General features: G+C 41.9%; 1 protein-coding gene across 5 annotated transcripts in view; it reads right to left on the reverse strand.

Moving 5' to 3' along the window:
• The window catches only part of MITF (melanocyte inducing transcription factor), a 94,749-nt gene that overhangs the window by 23,371 nt on the left and 55,241 nt on the right, over positions 1–16,137 (reverse strand). For all 5 annotated transcript variants that reach the window (XM_027895132.1, XM_027895129.1, XM_027895131.1 and 2 more), the window contains one exon: positions 13,817–14,063. In XM_027895132.1, coding sequence (XP_027750933.1) covers positions 13,817–14,063 — 247 coding nt within the window. The remainder of the gene's footprint in view (positions 1–13,816; positions 14,064–16,137) is intronic.

Here is a 16,137-nt window from a genome sequence, read left to right on the forward strand (position 1 = left end):
ATCTATTTTATACTTAGAAAAACAACATCCAGCCACTCGGCTGATTTTGTAACCTTCTCCACACCTGTTCCTCCATGTCTTCCCAAGATGAGCTGTTGAAAACCCTTCTCCTCATGTTATTTCACATATGGCAGGCAAATAATTAGTTGCACTGTGAAATGAGAAGCTCCTGTCTATATAAATGACCCTTGATCAGGCCAGAGGATGGGGCATTGGCAGGACCATCAACTGAAGCAATGAAATCTTGGACAAAATCCGAGTCAGCTGTCAGGAGCGCTGTTTATATTTCAGTTGTAATAAAAAACAGCACTCAGATTCATTACTTCAACAGATATTGCACAAGCATGTTCCTTATCACAAAAACTTAGAGACTGTGAAAATAGGTTATATAAAAAGATGGTCTAAAATTCTGCCATGATTTTCCTCCAGCATATACACAAACCTCTCACAGCAGCATCTGCAGCACGTGAGCAAATACAAAACCTCCAGCTTGCAAGGGACTACAGGCATGAAGCCCTACCAAGGCTGGGGTTAGGGCTCTTTCTGCAGGATTGGAATCACATTTTATTTCATGACACCAGGCAAATTTCACCTTTCCAAACATCTTACAGGAAACTCTCTGCAACGGTTTCATCTGAACTTCAAAAAAGCACAAGCCGTCGACTCACCAGGAGAGGCACATTCACAAAACACAAAGAAGAATGTGTGTTATCGTTCCAGTTCTCCAAAGGTTAGTTGCAAATATGAATCATCAAGAAATTCAGAAGTAATAGTTTTGTCAGAAGATCAAAATGTCTTTTGAGAAGGAAATTCAGGGCCCCCAGGCTTGGTCTCAAAAGAATCCTATTTTAAACCACACTTGACCCGCACTAATGTAACCCTTCAAGTGCTATTGCAAGATCAGAACTATGTTCACAAAGGGAAATAGGCAAAGTATCTTTCACTGAAGATTTCACGTATTTATTTATGTAAAAAAATCATGTATATTCTTTTAGCACTGAAAAAATACTAACATCATGACATGTATTTTACAAAATACCTCTCTCATCACTGATCAATGACATACACAAGGTTTTAGCTACCAAAGACATAGTATGGGAACATAACATAATTCAAGGAAGGCAGATGCTAGAGATGTAATTAGAGATTAGACGTGGATTAACTAGATCCTAACTCTGACTTCCCGACCCTCCTCACCCTTTTTTAAACTCCAAGTATAAACCCATTTTAGCATGTTACTACCTTACTAACAGGATGAAATATTTTTAGATATCTTAAAAAATGCAAAGAAGCTCACACTGAACCTAATTTATTTTAAATGAAGTTTGAACAGATGAAAAGTAAAAGTTTAGGGTATTTTAACATCTGCTAGGAGCCAGGGGAGATGCCAGTACATCCACCATAGCCAACAACATGGTGTGAGATGAGGGACCCCAAGGGAGAACAGTTCAGGACACTCTAATGCATTTCAAGCCATTGGTGTCAGACCAGCTCTAGTCTGCTCTCACAGACTGAACTCCCAGTGGTGGCTGAATAACACAAGGTCTCCTCATTTAATTTTCCCTGACAAGAAGCTAATTAGTACTCATCAACAGCACTGGGCAAAAATAAGCTGATATGTAATATGTGGGGGCAACTGGGAGTTTACTGCAAAATCACATTGCTGCTCCACAGTAAAGGCAGAGCTGGTCTAAACAGTGACCCACAGAGAGAGCAGCACTTGGCACGGAGCGACCACTTACTGCACAAGCAGCTCTCCAGAGCAGAAGGCACCACTTTTCTTCCCTCAAAAAGCCAATGTATGAAAAGGATAAACTCTTTTGATAAGCCACAGCAGCATGATTAAATGCTATTTTTCTTTTTACACAGCAAACCATACAGGGCTGAACCCTTAAGGAATATATGAACTTTGATGTGAATGGAGCCCATTAACTGCCCTGCAATGAATGGTGCCTGTGGTCCAGAAATCATTTCCTTTTAGAGAGCAATGAGGACGGAAAGCTTACGACTGCTACACACAAGTGCTGACTCATTCAAGGTCATTTTACTCCCTCCCTAAACAAACTGTTTCTTTGAGACAGGTATTTCAGTGGAGTATGGTTTTGGTGGGAGTCAGGAAGCAGAACTGTCAAACAGTCTAATACTACAGTAAAATACTTTTAGACAGCTCAAAGGACAACTTTTCAATTAGTAAGTTATTATAATATAGATGACTGCCATAGCACTTTAAACAGAAGTCTCAGTTCTCAAAATTCTCTACTTAAGAACTAACTTTAAAGCACTTTTACAATATAGCAGGAATTAACTTTAAAGCAGTTCCTGAACTGCTAACGTTGCTTCAGCCCTACTTTGCATGAGGCTGTAGCAGCACTAAAAGCAGCCCTACACCCACCCAGTAAAAACAAGCTGCCTTGCCAAAAGCAGGTTTATCAGAACAGCCATGCTGGTTTAAGGGCAGCAGCTCTCTGGATCACTGATATGGGTAAACTGGACTAAGTCTTTCCTGAGAATATCAGGCCCTCTAGACAGGTCTCCTGAATCCCAGCAGAAACAATCCCACACACCTATAGAAAAAACACAATCAGAGAAGTCACAATCTTAGGTAGCTACAACCAGTTGTCTTAAAGTTTAGCGCGTTGCCTGCAGGTCCTTGGCAGGACATTTATAAAGCCCTGGGAGAGGCAAGACAGACTGTTCCCTACACCTCAGCCCTCAAATGTCTTCCTTTCAAGTGTGGGACTACTTTTCAAGAAGAAAATATCCATCATTTGCTGGTTTATATTTTGCTCTGAAAGAGCAGGAAGTTTTAATTCACAGCCAACCACTAATCCCACAAACTGAATTTTGATGGTTTCAATCAGCAATTTCTTGGTAGCAAAACTTTAGGAAGGCAGCCTGAAATACAAGCTTAGAACTCACCTTTCTTGACATACAAATTTCTCTTAAATTAATTAATTGGTTTCGATTCTAGGTCAGAATAATTTCAATCCATTACCAGCATATTTTAACACAGTAGTTTTCTGGCAAGGTCTCTCATAGCCAGGAACCAAAAAAAAAGCAAAGTCAGCACTGGATGGGGAGGGAAAAATACTCTAAAGCTCGCTCTTAGGACTTGCTGGAGCTTGCAGCAATGAACCCTTAGGCCCAAATTTATTAAAGATGCTCAACTGCTCCGGGGTCTCCGAGCTGAGCAGCAGCAGCTCCCGGCACTGATGCACTTCCAGAATCCGCAGCACTCGCGTGGCCTGTGACGCTTCCTGGTGAGTGGATCTGCCACTCTCCATGTTCAAAAGGAGAGGATGGAGAGACAGACACAAGGAGCACATTGTTCCAAGACAGAAAACCAGCTCTTTGAAACTTTGGTTTCTTTGAGCACGCAAGACACGCTCCTGCTGATGTCAATGTGCTCACTTGGAGATACGACACAGATTCCAGCCGAGCCAGGAACAGAAATGCTGCTGTCAGAAGCCAGGGATTCGAGTAGGTGGGTTGCCTGAAAGCAACCAATGGCTTCTGTAATGCACTCTGTAAGCCACATTAATTTAGAAATACAGTAATATTTACTACTTGTTTTTCTTCATGAACGGCAACAAATACTACCCCAAATGATTTTTCTTTCACTAGCTGAGATTTTCTAGAAAAATCAGGATTTTTAGCACAAAGCAGAAAGGGGGTAGAATTTAATGCAGAACAGTTGTGTCTGACAAAGCTCTGATGATCTGGAATGTTCGATGGAAAACACACTCCAGTTTTATCACTGAAGTCTTACTTGCTGGAAAAGTTTATTAATTGTACAGCAGCAGCAGGCTTGTTTAAAACAGGTAGCCTGCCTTTCATAGACTCTCTAGCAATACTTGTTTTTTGCATGCAATAACTATCACATACAGCAGTTTACTTGGTTAATAATTTAAAGGCACCTCTGGGACATTAACTGGTGAAAATATGATACAATAACGCAAGCAAACACGTTTAGAATAGTGTGTTAAAACAGGTTTTAACATCCGAGTTTTAGCCTTCACCAGTTAAGGGAATAGTCTAGAAAGGTGAAATCCCGGGCAGCTGAGAGCTCTCCCAAGGAATCCACAGAGTCTTGGAAACTGTAATGCCATCTGCTGAGAGATCATGGAAGTGCAACGCCAAGGATGACAGAACCTGGATGAGTTATCAGTGCTTCCCAGCACTCTGTGTACCCGTTTAATTACTGTAATGTTGACATCGAAATGCTTTCTGTCATGCTGCTGGTGATCAACAGGAGAGCAATCTGCTTGGATTGTATCAGTTAAACAGGAATTTTCAAAGAACTAGCTGGAATTTCAGTGATTGATATTCAACAAGTCTAGGACACAAATATTGTCCATAACAAATAAATAGTAAGTAGGTCCATAATAAATATTGTTTCAGTACATTAAAATAAGAATATGAGCGGCCTCTCTGCAGCTGTTTGCAGGTAGCAAGTTATTTTCAGACCTGGTAACAAAAGAATTACTGGTAGAGTAATATTTCTACAAATCACAGCACTTTTTTTTTTTTTTTAAATTTACTAATCTGCCAAGCAAGTAAAAGCTGACACGTGGTTTTGCTGGGTCTAACAAACACAAGTTCCCCCAGAATAAGGACTATCCAAGGGGATGCAAAGGGGATGTATGGAAGATGAGCAGGAGGATAACAATTCAGTCCCACATGGTACTGATGAGGTACATAATCAGAAAAAGTGCTATGCAGCATTTGCAAGCCTACTCTAAGTGGAAGGCTAGCACAGCCTGCTTTTGCTCTAGCCCACAAGTTTCACAAGTGTTGGAATCTAAGTCTAACATTAATTCTTAAAGGAAGATTTAAAGTAACTTAATTCTTGAATTCAGACAGACTGACCCAACCAGATCCACGGGTAAGCACATGTTAGTGTAACAAACTCAAGCTGGATGCTGCCACACTGAGATATTCCCCCAGAAAAGTGCAAAGGCAGCAGTGTATTGATCCAGTGATAGCCTGAACCTCTAATTTAATTTCCAAGTAACGCTATTCCCCTCCATAAAGAAGAAGGAAGAATGCTCCATGACTGTTTTCCTAATGAAATACAAACCAGATGAGTTCTGTCCTCAACTCAGGAACAAATTTCCACTAAAGAGATGGGTTAATAAAATGGACCATTCTGCTCAAAGAACAAAGACATGTAGATGGCACTCACTTCTGAGAGACAAAGGGTTAAAACAGTTACCCGTTTCCTCAACTGGACGACTACTACTATTGTAAAGTCCTTATTCAGCTGAATTCCATCAGGCCATGCTTTCTTAACACCATCTGACATGTACCTCTTCAAGATCTTGGATTTTTTTTCCCCCTCTCTGCTTCTCCATAGTAGACACTAGAAATAAATACACCCAAAAAGCCAAATGGTAATCCAAACAAAGTAATATTAAATTATCAAGCTGGGGAGACTGATGACCAGACATAATAATTTCTTTTTATAAAAAACAAAACAAAACACACTTGCCAGGTCCTTTGCAGACAACACAATACTGGGTTTTGTTTCAAGTTCATAACTTGGCTCTTAAAGTAGTTGATAATGAACCAGCAGGCATTATTTTAAATCAACCAGTTTTATTAAATGAGCCAGAAAGGAAAGAGGCAGGGCTAATTACCAACATTCCTTGATGAATTACCTAGCGGTGTGTGGTAAATCTCCAGGCGTCTTTGTCTTTATCCCCAAATTTATCCCTTACTTATTTCTCAAGAGGTTAAAGGACATGGGGCTAATTAAGGAACCAATCCAATGACAGACAGAATCATTCAAGGTAAGGTTGGTTTTCACTCTTTCAAGCTTTTGCATCTCTGCCTGGTACTTCTTAATCTAATTTTTCTTTTTTTTAAATTACTGGTGGGGAGGGGGAGCAAAAGTGCTAATCTTGTCACGGTCAGGCAGGTTGAAACTGCCATGCAGTGCTGGGCAAAATGCTACATATTTGTAATTTAGCCAATAAGAAATTCCTTAAGCCTCTCTTGAATGGCAGGAATGTCTCCAGCTTGTCACTTTGAATTCATTCACTACACAGGTTCAGCATCTCGGGGAATAATGCTGCCAAACTAGCTGAAGAACTGAAATATTTGCGAGGATACATAATACCCAAAGATTACTTTAAGCAGATCTAAGTTTTCACATTTAAAATTTAACGCCTGTCAAAGGTGTCAGCAGAGGTCCCCCCCAGACCTGCTCCCAGCTGTTCCACCTTCCAGCATTGCGTGTGGCTCCGGGCACAGTTTTCTGCCAAATTAAGCCATGGACTCAACAACACAACTGCAACCAGCTCTCACCTTCTTCATACATCCTTGGCTCAACCAGGAAAGAGGAATAAGTTGGTTTTTAAATTCATGGTGACTGAAAAAGGACTTAGTACAAGCTGTTAAAACCTGTTAGCTGGTGGGCTGTGGAGCCTCATCAATGCTTTTAATACCCACAACTATGGTCCCCTACAAACCTTCAGGAAGATTAACTCATCTTCTGCAAGTCCAAAACAGCCACTGACACATGGTAAACCACCATTTTCCCAAGGTCTGGTAACTCAGCCAGCATATAATATGTCTAGACCACAAAAAAAAAATAGTGCTTTGAAGCTGTAACAGACCAAACTTAGCAAGCTCTCCTTAATTTTGCGGATATTTCCATGCCAGCGGGAAGACAGCAAATCTTTAAGACCACCAACTAGGGTAGAAGACCAAGAATTTCTAAAAAGGGGTCAGAGCTTAGACCTCCAGATGCCTATATTTGTGTGAGTACATCCTGATTTTCTCTGTGCCAAAAACGTTATTTCAAACTACCAGGTAACTACTGTGAACCTGCAGGGCAAGAGCTCCTAAGATAAGGAGCAGTTTCTCAGCTACCTTCCCACTCTGCTCACAGCATCCTTTACCCAGGAAATGCCCACTCCCACTCCCAGCAGCAGCACAGCTTGTCCTACAACTTTGGAATCTGTGTTTTGTGTCACAGAGACCACAGCTAAAGAAGCAAGATGGAAAAGATCAGACATCTTCATCAGCCACAATCTTTTCTCTCAAGAGAAATGTTTGCAGTGCATGTTTGCACCCACAGCAAAAGGACATTCGGGACGAAGGGTGAAAGCAGTGTTTTGCACTAGCAGTCAGGCAGTCAGACACTTGCACACAGAAGTATGCTGCCCCCTTGAATTCCATGCATTTTTAATGTCTAATACCCTAGGTGTTAAGCAACAGTTTACACTTTGCCTCTGTTACTGACCACAGAGCTCAAGCACCAGTGCTTGTTTTGGAATAACTTTCAACCCACGGAGCAAAGCAACAGTTTTAAGGCCTGAGAGATACTTTTACTTAGGCTTAAAAGACAAGGCAGGGTTTAGTGGCTTTGTAGTTAAATGCCAGTTTTTCCTTCATGGAGAATTTGCTGAAGGCTTAAGGTACATATACCAGGCACCAAGTGTAAGTAACCCTCGTTTAAATGTTGTATCTGTAGCTCAACAAGTCTCAGTCTGGCAAATCACTTGTCTAAGTTCTTGATTGCAAATACACAACCATGCTTACCTAACAAACCCACACACACTACTATCTACCATTGTCAGGTGAGATTAAATTACCTTTTAATCAGATAAGTGTGTCCACAAACACACATCTGCTGGAGCAGGCGCTACTGCTCATTCATCTTGACATCCCATTGTTCCTGTTCTTCAGAACTGCCAGATAAGTCCCCTGTACAATGAAGTTTTATGGTAATTATTACACCAAGAACACTATTGCCAACTGCTGAGCCTTGCCTGTAAGGCAGGGCTGTGTTTCCACCACGGGTCACTCTCTGGAACAAGCACACTGGAAAAGGACCAGAAGGAGGTATTTTTTTGATGTATGTCTGTAGTCATCAGCACCACTCAGATGGCATGCTTGGCATTTGAAAAATGAAGAAATACAGGGCATCTGATGCAAAGACCTTATCGTGGTGGCACATTTAGAATCTAACAACACCAGGGTGAAGGTGAGAGGCCAGGCTGGTTGCCTGCACTCTTCCAAGCAGCACAGCATTGGTTTTCCCTCAGAAAAAGCTGTTGCAAGGGGAAAGATGAGCACAAATTGCAGATGAGCACAAAGGGCAGGATGGCACTGAGAAAGAGGAAAATGGTCCAACTCTGGTATCAGCAGGGATCAACCCACAACACTACCATGAGATGGGGAAAAGCCCTTGGGATAATGAAGCAAGAGAGGAAATAGAAAACAGTATCTGGCTCCAGGCTTTGAAAAGAAGTTGTTTCACCTTGTTTAGAACAAGAAAGAAGGGCTGCAATGAGAAGAGGCAGCAATGTATATATATATAAAATATACACATGAATTTTTGGGGCTGAACTGCCCTGTTAGCAAGGACAGGAGTATGCACAGATACAGATTCTACATCCAGGGAGGAGAGATTTCAATATGTAGATCACCAAAGCAGGACTCAGCTCATCCAGATCCCCTGGAGCAAGGGAACTGTTTTCTTACTCTCCAGAAACAAAGAATAAGAAGATGTTAGCATCCTATAATGGACCTGTTACATCATCTGCTGGTCAGGGGGCCTAATTTTACCTTATCACCTGCAAATTATTTATGCAGTGTTCAAAAGTCATCTGCACCACTGCAGGTTCTCACTCCAGCCCTTGGGGTTGTACTGTGCAGCAGGATCCAATGTGGCACTCTCAGAGAAGCATCTCCCATCTGTGCCAAATAGAAGCTACATTCTTAAAACCCCAATGACAGACAAAGAGGGAGGAAAAGATATAAGAAGACCAGCTGAATTATTGTGCTAGTCATTTGGTTTGAGAACACTCAGGAGGAAGGGGATGTTCACCAACTACATGCTGTGAGCACTGGCATCCAGCAGCAGAGACAAGGACCCACAGTACATCCACAGTTCAGGTTCCATCAACCAGTGACCTGCTGCATCACATTCAAAACGCAACAGTAAGTGTCACATCCACGCACCAACTGGGAGACGTCACCAAACAACATGGAAGGACAGAGGCAAGAAATGTTCACCCTCAGTTTTCCACCTTCCATCTGCTTAGTGAGACATGGAGAGGGTTGGATATCAGCTGCCCACCAGTAATGATTTCAATCCTACAAGAACTGGTAATATTTTCAGTGGAACTGATTTGCAATTCTGTGGGCTGATGCTGGCCCTGAGCCTCCTTTGCTGCCTCCTGAGGATGCTCTTGTGCTTCTTCTCCCATGGAGGACACAAGCCTGCTCACTCCAATTACAGTTCATGCAATGCCACACTGAGTTTTGGGCAGGCAGGTCCAAAGAACTCAGGGGATTGTGTCATGCTTGATCTGAACAGCAAACTTGATATAGAAATCAGATAAAGCAATACAAACCACATGGCACAGCTACAATGCAATTTCTGTGATGTCTCTCCATGAGTAGGACAGATGAGTCCCTACTCCTCTGAATTTTTGCAGAAAGTTTATGGCTACTTCTATCAGCAGAACTTCTCAAGGAGTAACCCAAAAAAAAAAGTAGAGCATCTTTCAGTTTGCTTGAGGGAGTAAGGCCTGATGGCTGGTGATTTCAGCCTTTAGAATCATTCCTTGGGTTTTTCCCCCCCCCCCCAGGATCTTTTAGATATTTTAGATGAAGGAAAACCCTTCTTCTTTTGTGGTTCTTAAAAGCGTGTAAAGGGTGATAAGCCCCAAACCCAAACTGCTACAGTGCAGCTTTGGTGAAGATGCCAGAGGGACATTACATAAAACTCTGATCATACAAGTCAGCATCTTTGTGTGCTGAACAGTGAAATCCTAAAATCAGCTGCCTGGACTGACATGGAAGATTGAAAACTATCCTACAGATGAGGCCAGGGTATCACTGCCTATCAGAAAGGCAGGGAGTTGTCCTGCTGCTGCCAGGAACTTGGGAGACCACTCACTTTGTAAGAATCCTGAAAGTTGCTTGGTAGGAAAGGAGGCAGGGAATGAGCAGGGGAGGCATGAAAGACATGAAAGGCAGAAACCAGCAACATTATGCTTCCTAAATACCTGTCGGCAGGCAGTTGGTAGGATACAGAAGGAACACTAATTCAGTGATATCAAGTGGAAAGACAGGAACAGATGAAGTCCAAGACAGGTCTATGGAAGCTGACTGACAGACCAAGAGCATGCTCTCTGCAAGCTCACCACCTTAAACAAATTCATTTCCACAGGGTATGGGATTAATAACAGTATTGTTTTGCAAACAGATTAATGAGAAGCAACAGGACTAACCTACCATGAGGCCTCAGTGACTGCACAACCTCCTCAAGTCCTGGGCTAACCCTGGCTCCCAGAGATCAGCTCTGGAATAACTGAAGCTGAGATCTGCAGCAGTGCTTCTGCTCCAACAGATAAGATGCCCAACCAGACAAGAGAATAACTTCAAACACCACCAACAAAAAGAACAGCTTCTTAATACCCACTAAGTATACAAAATTAAAAGATACCAGGATGGAAGAAGTATGAAGACATCTTAAAGTCTTTGAAAAGAAGTTAATCCTTTTAAAATAAAAACATAAGCTTATTTTGTACCTCAGGAACGGCTCCAACATTAATAGGACTTGGAACTACTCAAATGATCAACATTTTAAGTTACATATTCTTTTATCCAAAGCAGTGCAAGAAGCTGAATTGCAGCAGAAGGAAAGAATCCCAGGTGGCATCTATCTGTAGATTTGGTCCTTAACTACCAACAGGAGATGGATGAGAAGGTGCTACTCCCAGTCCATCTCTTAATTAGACTGCACAAAGCAATGCAAAATTTGAATTCCAACAGGTCATTTCCTACCTTGCCAAGCTACATTACTTGGCAGAGAAGTGATGCAATAAGGAGTCATTACTCAAGAAAATGAAATCCCATTTATTCACATGGCCTTGAGCATACTAAGTTACGCAACTTGGAGATTCCTATGCAATGTGACATAGATTTGTACGTATTTCTCTTTCTGTGTTGTTTCTAAATGAACATCTTGAAAACAAACATAAAATCCAAGCTCATTAACACATTTGGCTTCTTTTTAAACTAGTCATTCCGAATTACCATCCTCAGATATGCAAGTATTCTTCTTCTTCTCACACCGTGAGATATGGGTGAAAGGGCAAGCCACACAAAACAATTAAAAACACAAAACATTGACAAATTCAGCAGAGTGGGGTTTCTTGATGCAAAGTTCCAAAACAAAAAAACATACACAACAAAAACAGCTACTACATTTGGTCTTCTTTGTGAAGTAATATTCGAAAAGACCTCTTTTGAACAAAACTGCTTTGCAGATTAACATTTCTGCAAGTGCAAAAATCCCCTTTTTGTCTATCTCATTCTTTAAGGTCACTAAATCCAGACCATCTGGATAATAAAGTTACCAACTTAGTTCCCTATTTATCTAATTAAAACTTCTGTACAGCTCATATGGAAAATTTGTCTACAGCTAAAAAACAACTGAAGTGTAAAAAGCAGCTGCAGGGAAATGATGTCACTGCAGGCAGAGCTGCCTGTCAGCACACTGGCACCAGGAAGATCCTGAGTTATTGTTAATCTCAGCTTTTGAGCCAAGTATCCTATTTGGAAAAACAAAACAAAAAACCAAAAAAACCAAACAATCCTCCCTCCCCCACAAAAAAACCCCAAAAACCCACAAACAAAATTATATGGGCCTTTTAGCCAAATCCTACTCTCACTGAAGCATCAGTGGTAAATTTTCAGGAAGACCATGACTTCAAGACTGGTATTTTGTATCAATTTTTTTTTGTACAGAACGGGTCCATTTTTATCAGTAAGGATAAAAGGATGAACCTTTTGCTGCTTTCCCCCACCAAAAACACAAGCAGCAAAACTAGGCAAAGCAGACTCTTCTGTCACACACAGAGATCAAGAAGACTTGGTTTTGATAATTTTGATTGTTACATGTGTAAATGTAGGTGATGAAAAGACAGATATTTTTTCAGTTCAGCACGTAGCTCATATTTCCACAACCATCACAATTCCGCTGCCAGTGGGTAGTTGTTGCCAGTAATTACTTTTATTCTACAAGCCAGTTAAGGATAAATTCTCATAAATTTTTGTCTACAGAGTCATGCACTCTGTTATTTGGGCCAAACACAAGTGCAAGAGAGGTGTTCTCCCTCTGTCTAGGAGTTCCTTCTCCATCAGAATGAAACAGGGAATAGATACTACTTTTGGAATCCTAAAGGATAAGGATTCAAGTGCTTTGGGTGAAGTTCCCAAGTAATGCTCTAGCAGGTTACAGCTCTGCATCAGATCTGTGACAAGCCCATTCCCAGTAACCCCATTTGCAATAATTGAGCATCACCTTCCACCTGCAGTGTCTCCTGTCCCTCAGATATCAAGGACTGCTTCCCCTTCACTCTGACAGAAAGAGGCATTTGCAAAATGAACAATAAAGATAACTGCCAATGCCTCTTCAAGATGTTACACTCCTTATCAGTAAAATATCACCAGAAATTAAATACTTCCCTACAAATTTTGACAGAGGTTTAAAACATACCCTAAAATTCGTGTCACAACATATTAAGATGAAAGGATGTAAAAAAACATTACATATTTAACTAGGTGCATTCCAAACAAAACACTATTTCACAGCACACACACTTCTACTAGATCTGAATTATAACGGTGTCATAACCTGGAAACAAGTTTAACAAATTTTTATACACAAACATTGTGAGTAATGCACTAACGTTAAACCAAACAGCTCTTCCCAGACGATTTCAGACTCCTTACACATATTTCTACACACGTGCTTAAGAGAATATCATATTTAATTTTGAATGGAAACGTGTGTGCATATATATCTAGAATTCAAAATTCAACTGCTATCTTTTTGCTCCTAGATCACAGCCCACACTGGAGTATGACCGTGGTGTCCCAACTAAGCGATAGTTTTGGCACTGACACCACAATGCCATAATGCAGATTCAATAAGTAAAATGACCCTGTATTTTCTCCATAAACCCATCACACAGACTGCCTCAAAATCCTGAGCCTGCAAGTCTATTTCAAAACTAAAATATTTGACTACGTATCTTTGATATATCACAGCAATGAGCAAACTATGGGTGGTTTGTAACCAAGATCAATTAACTTATGTGGTGAGAACATGCTCCCTGACTGAAAGCAGTTACTAAACATCAAACTGTAATAAAAAGATTCAGCAGTAATGCAGAGTACACTCTCCAAAACTAGTGAGAACTGTATTTTCATGAAATACGTGAGCAAACTTCTCTCAAACATTTTTCACCGTTTTACTTGCATTTTTCATGTCACTTCAGCCCACTTGAACTTAAGCAGTGCGTGAAATTGTCTCTTTTCTTATAGCTCTTCACGTTTTTCCCTGAGTAATTAGCAAGCTACATCCCCTTTGACAGAGGGACACTAACAAGCTCCTACAGTTTCCAGTAGGACAGGGAATCCAAAGCTACTAATAGCAAACAAGTCATTTAAACAAAAAAGGATTACAAAGACTCGTTGCAAGAGGCTGGAAACTCACCCATATTTCAGATTAAGGCTTTCTGAGGAGCTCTTTTGTAAAGAGTTTTGACTCCATCTTACGAAAATATTTAATTGTTTTCTTTCAAAAACCAAAACACTGATTTGAGTATCTACTAATAACTTCTTTTTTGAAAATAATTGCGTACTAGAAAGACTGAGAAGTGTTTTCCAAAGGGAAAATGACGGAAACGTTCGTTTTGTAACAAAACCCCCCTCCGGACATCTCAAAGTTTAAAGAGAACAAAANCGACTGAAAGCGCGTTCGGACGAGCGGAAAGGCAGAGCGTACCTTGAGGACCTCCATGGGCACCTGGGTGGCGGGGGGCAGGCTGGTGGGCACGCTCACGTTGATGGCAGGGGTCTGGCTCACGGGCACCCGCTGCTGCATGAACTGGGCTGCTTGCTGCTTCTGCTGCTGCTCCCGACGCTCCTGCTCCTGCATCTGCTCACGCATGAGCTGCTGTCGTAGCAGGATTCGTGAGGTCATGCTGGAGGAGCTTAAGGGAGGCTTGGAAGCGCCAGGATGCTCGGAATTGCTGTGGGGAGACCAGAGAAAGACAGCTCAGCTTCCACCAAGCGGGGATGGCGGCGCGGACGGCGGTGGGAGCCCGCAGAGTGTGGGTGAGGACACGACGCCCCGCGCGAGGGGGAACGCGGAGCCGACCTACTTGAGGTACTTAGCGGCCACATTAGGCTGCCTTAACTTGACTGCAGCCAACCATTTCCAAACGCCAACATCCAGCTGTAAAGAGCTACTTGCTCTTTCAAATCTTGCACCAACCACCCACGAGAAAAAACAAATGCTTTTATAGGCAGGGGCAGGCACTCATATTCCTTTTTCTTAAGAAAGTAATAAAGGGCTGTCCGTAGCAAGTCTAATGATAGGTGTAGATAACAGTCAAGATCTAGCTCAAAAATAAATAAATAAAGTGTATCTACCTCTCCCATGAAAACACAACGTAACAAAGTTCACTTATTTTTGCAAAATGCTACCTTGGGGTTGGATTTGCTGGAGGTGACACACTTCAGAGCCAGAAACCAGACCACAAAAAAACTCAGCTCCCACCCCAGGCCTACCAGCATCTTCCAAGTGGAGTGACATACAAGAATAGGCAGAATAAACAACAGTAACAGCTTTATTCAAGTCATACTTTATAAAGAGCAACAGGTTGGCACACAGCACTGCTCTAACACCTAAGGGCTACTTCTATGCCATTGGCAAGCAGAGCCTGGGACTGAACACTGGACTTTGCCATGGAGTGCAGGGACACCTTTTGAAGCAACTCATCCTTTTCTCAGCCCTCAGAACTAAAATTCATTTTTGTAGTGTAAGGTAGAACAATTTAGGGTACGGAAATAACAACCTGCACATCCTTCAAGGGAAGGATGTTGGAAGTGGGTAAGGACACGACTCCACATAAGAAAGAGCTACAATGTGCATAATTCGGCATATTTGGGTTCAGATTCTGCTGGCTGCTGTCAGCCCATGGAAGGACAGGGCTCATTGGGCTGTCATGATGCAGGGCCATGCCAGCAGTAACCCTCCCACTCTAGGAGAAGGCTGCTCTTGAAAACCCCACCTCTGGCTCCAATGCATAGGTGGTACCTGCAGGATGCTGGCAGGACACAGGAGTCTGGGAGCCAACATCCCTTCCAGGTCTTGCTCAGAGGCTGCAGGCACCGAGCACTGCTTGTGCTTGGGCAACTGGAGCCAGAACTGCTGGAAGTTTTCCAGCTTTGTTTAGGACTGATGTTGAACACAGTTCAGGGTAGAAACAAAAAAAAAAAGAGAACCCACACTTACTGCCCCAAGAGATCAAACTCTGCTCTTCCAGAGCACACATTTTGGGGGCAGGGAGGCAGGGGACCATCTTGCTATTTAAGACCTGTCAGGTTGAAACATTCACAGAGACACTGATCCTTTTGATAAAACAAGAGAAAACCTTTGTGGTGAAACTAATGCAGCTGTGGAATAATCGTACTAATTAGCTGCTCAAGACAAGTCATTGACTGTGATACTTGTAAAAAACACTCCCTTTTCAATTAAGGGTGAAGCATTCTCACATCTAAACCCAGCAGCTTGTTTTCTGGCTGCAAATCTGAACCACTTTTGCATTTCCAACCAGAGGAGACACTTTATTTCCATGACTACTATAGTTAGAGATCAGTAGCCTACCAACTTTTTTGATTACGCATTCCTAACAAGAATGTTTGAGCATGCATCCCCAACATATGTTTATTTGTTTATTTATGAACTATATACAAGTATTACTGAAGTGATATTTTCCTCCTGCCCACCACTTTGCATCCCACTATGGGGACCACTGTAATACCTGAGCAAAAAAAGGCACTCAAATGCTGCTTTCAAGGAAGGATTCATTGTCCTTATGTTGAAGAAAAGCGAATTATGTATCACACTGAACAGTGTTCTCATTTGTGTGCTACTGGCATTTTTTACAGATACTTAATGCTGCAAAATTGGTAACCCAGCAGTTCCTCCCACCTCCTTTCATTTTGAACTGTTTCTCCGCCAACCAAAGCCAAGTGTGCTGGAAACCATCTCAGAAGAACCTTCCCATGTACTGAAATTTTGGGGAATGCGAGGGAGAA

The sequence above is a fragment of the Empidonax traillii genome, unplaced genomic scaffold (assembly GCF_003031625.1).
Source record: "Empidonax traillii isolate 1590-97213 ecotype Southwest subspecies unplaced genomic scaffold, ASM303162v1 scaffold450:size721730, whole genome shotgun sequence".
Lineage (NCBI taxonomy): Eukaryota > Metazoa > Chordata > Aves > Passeriformes > Tyrannidae > Empidonax > Empidonax traillii.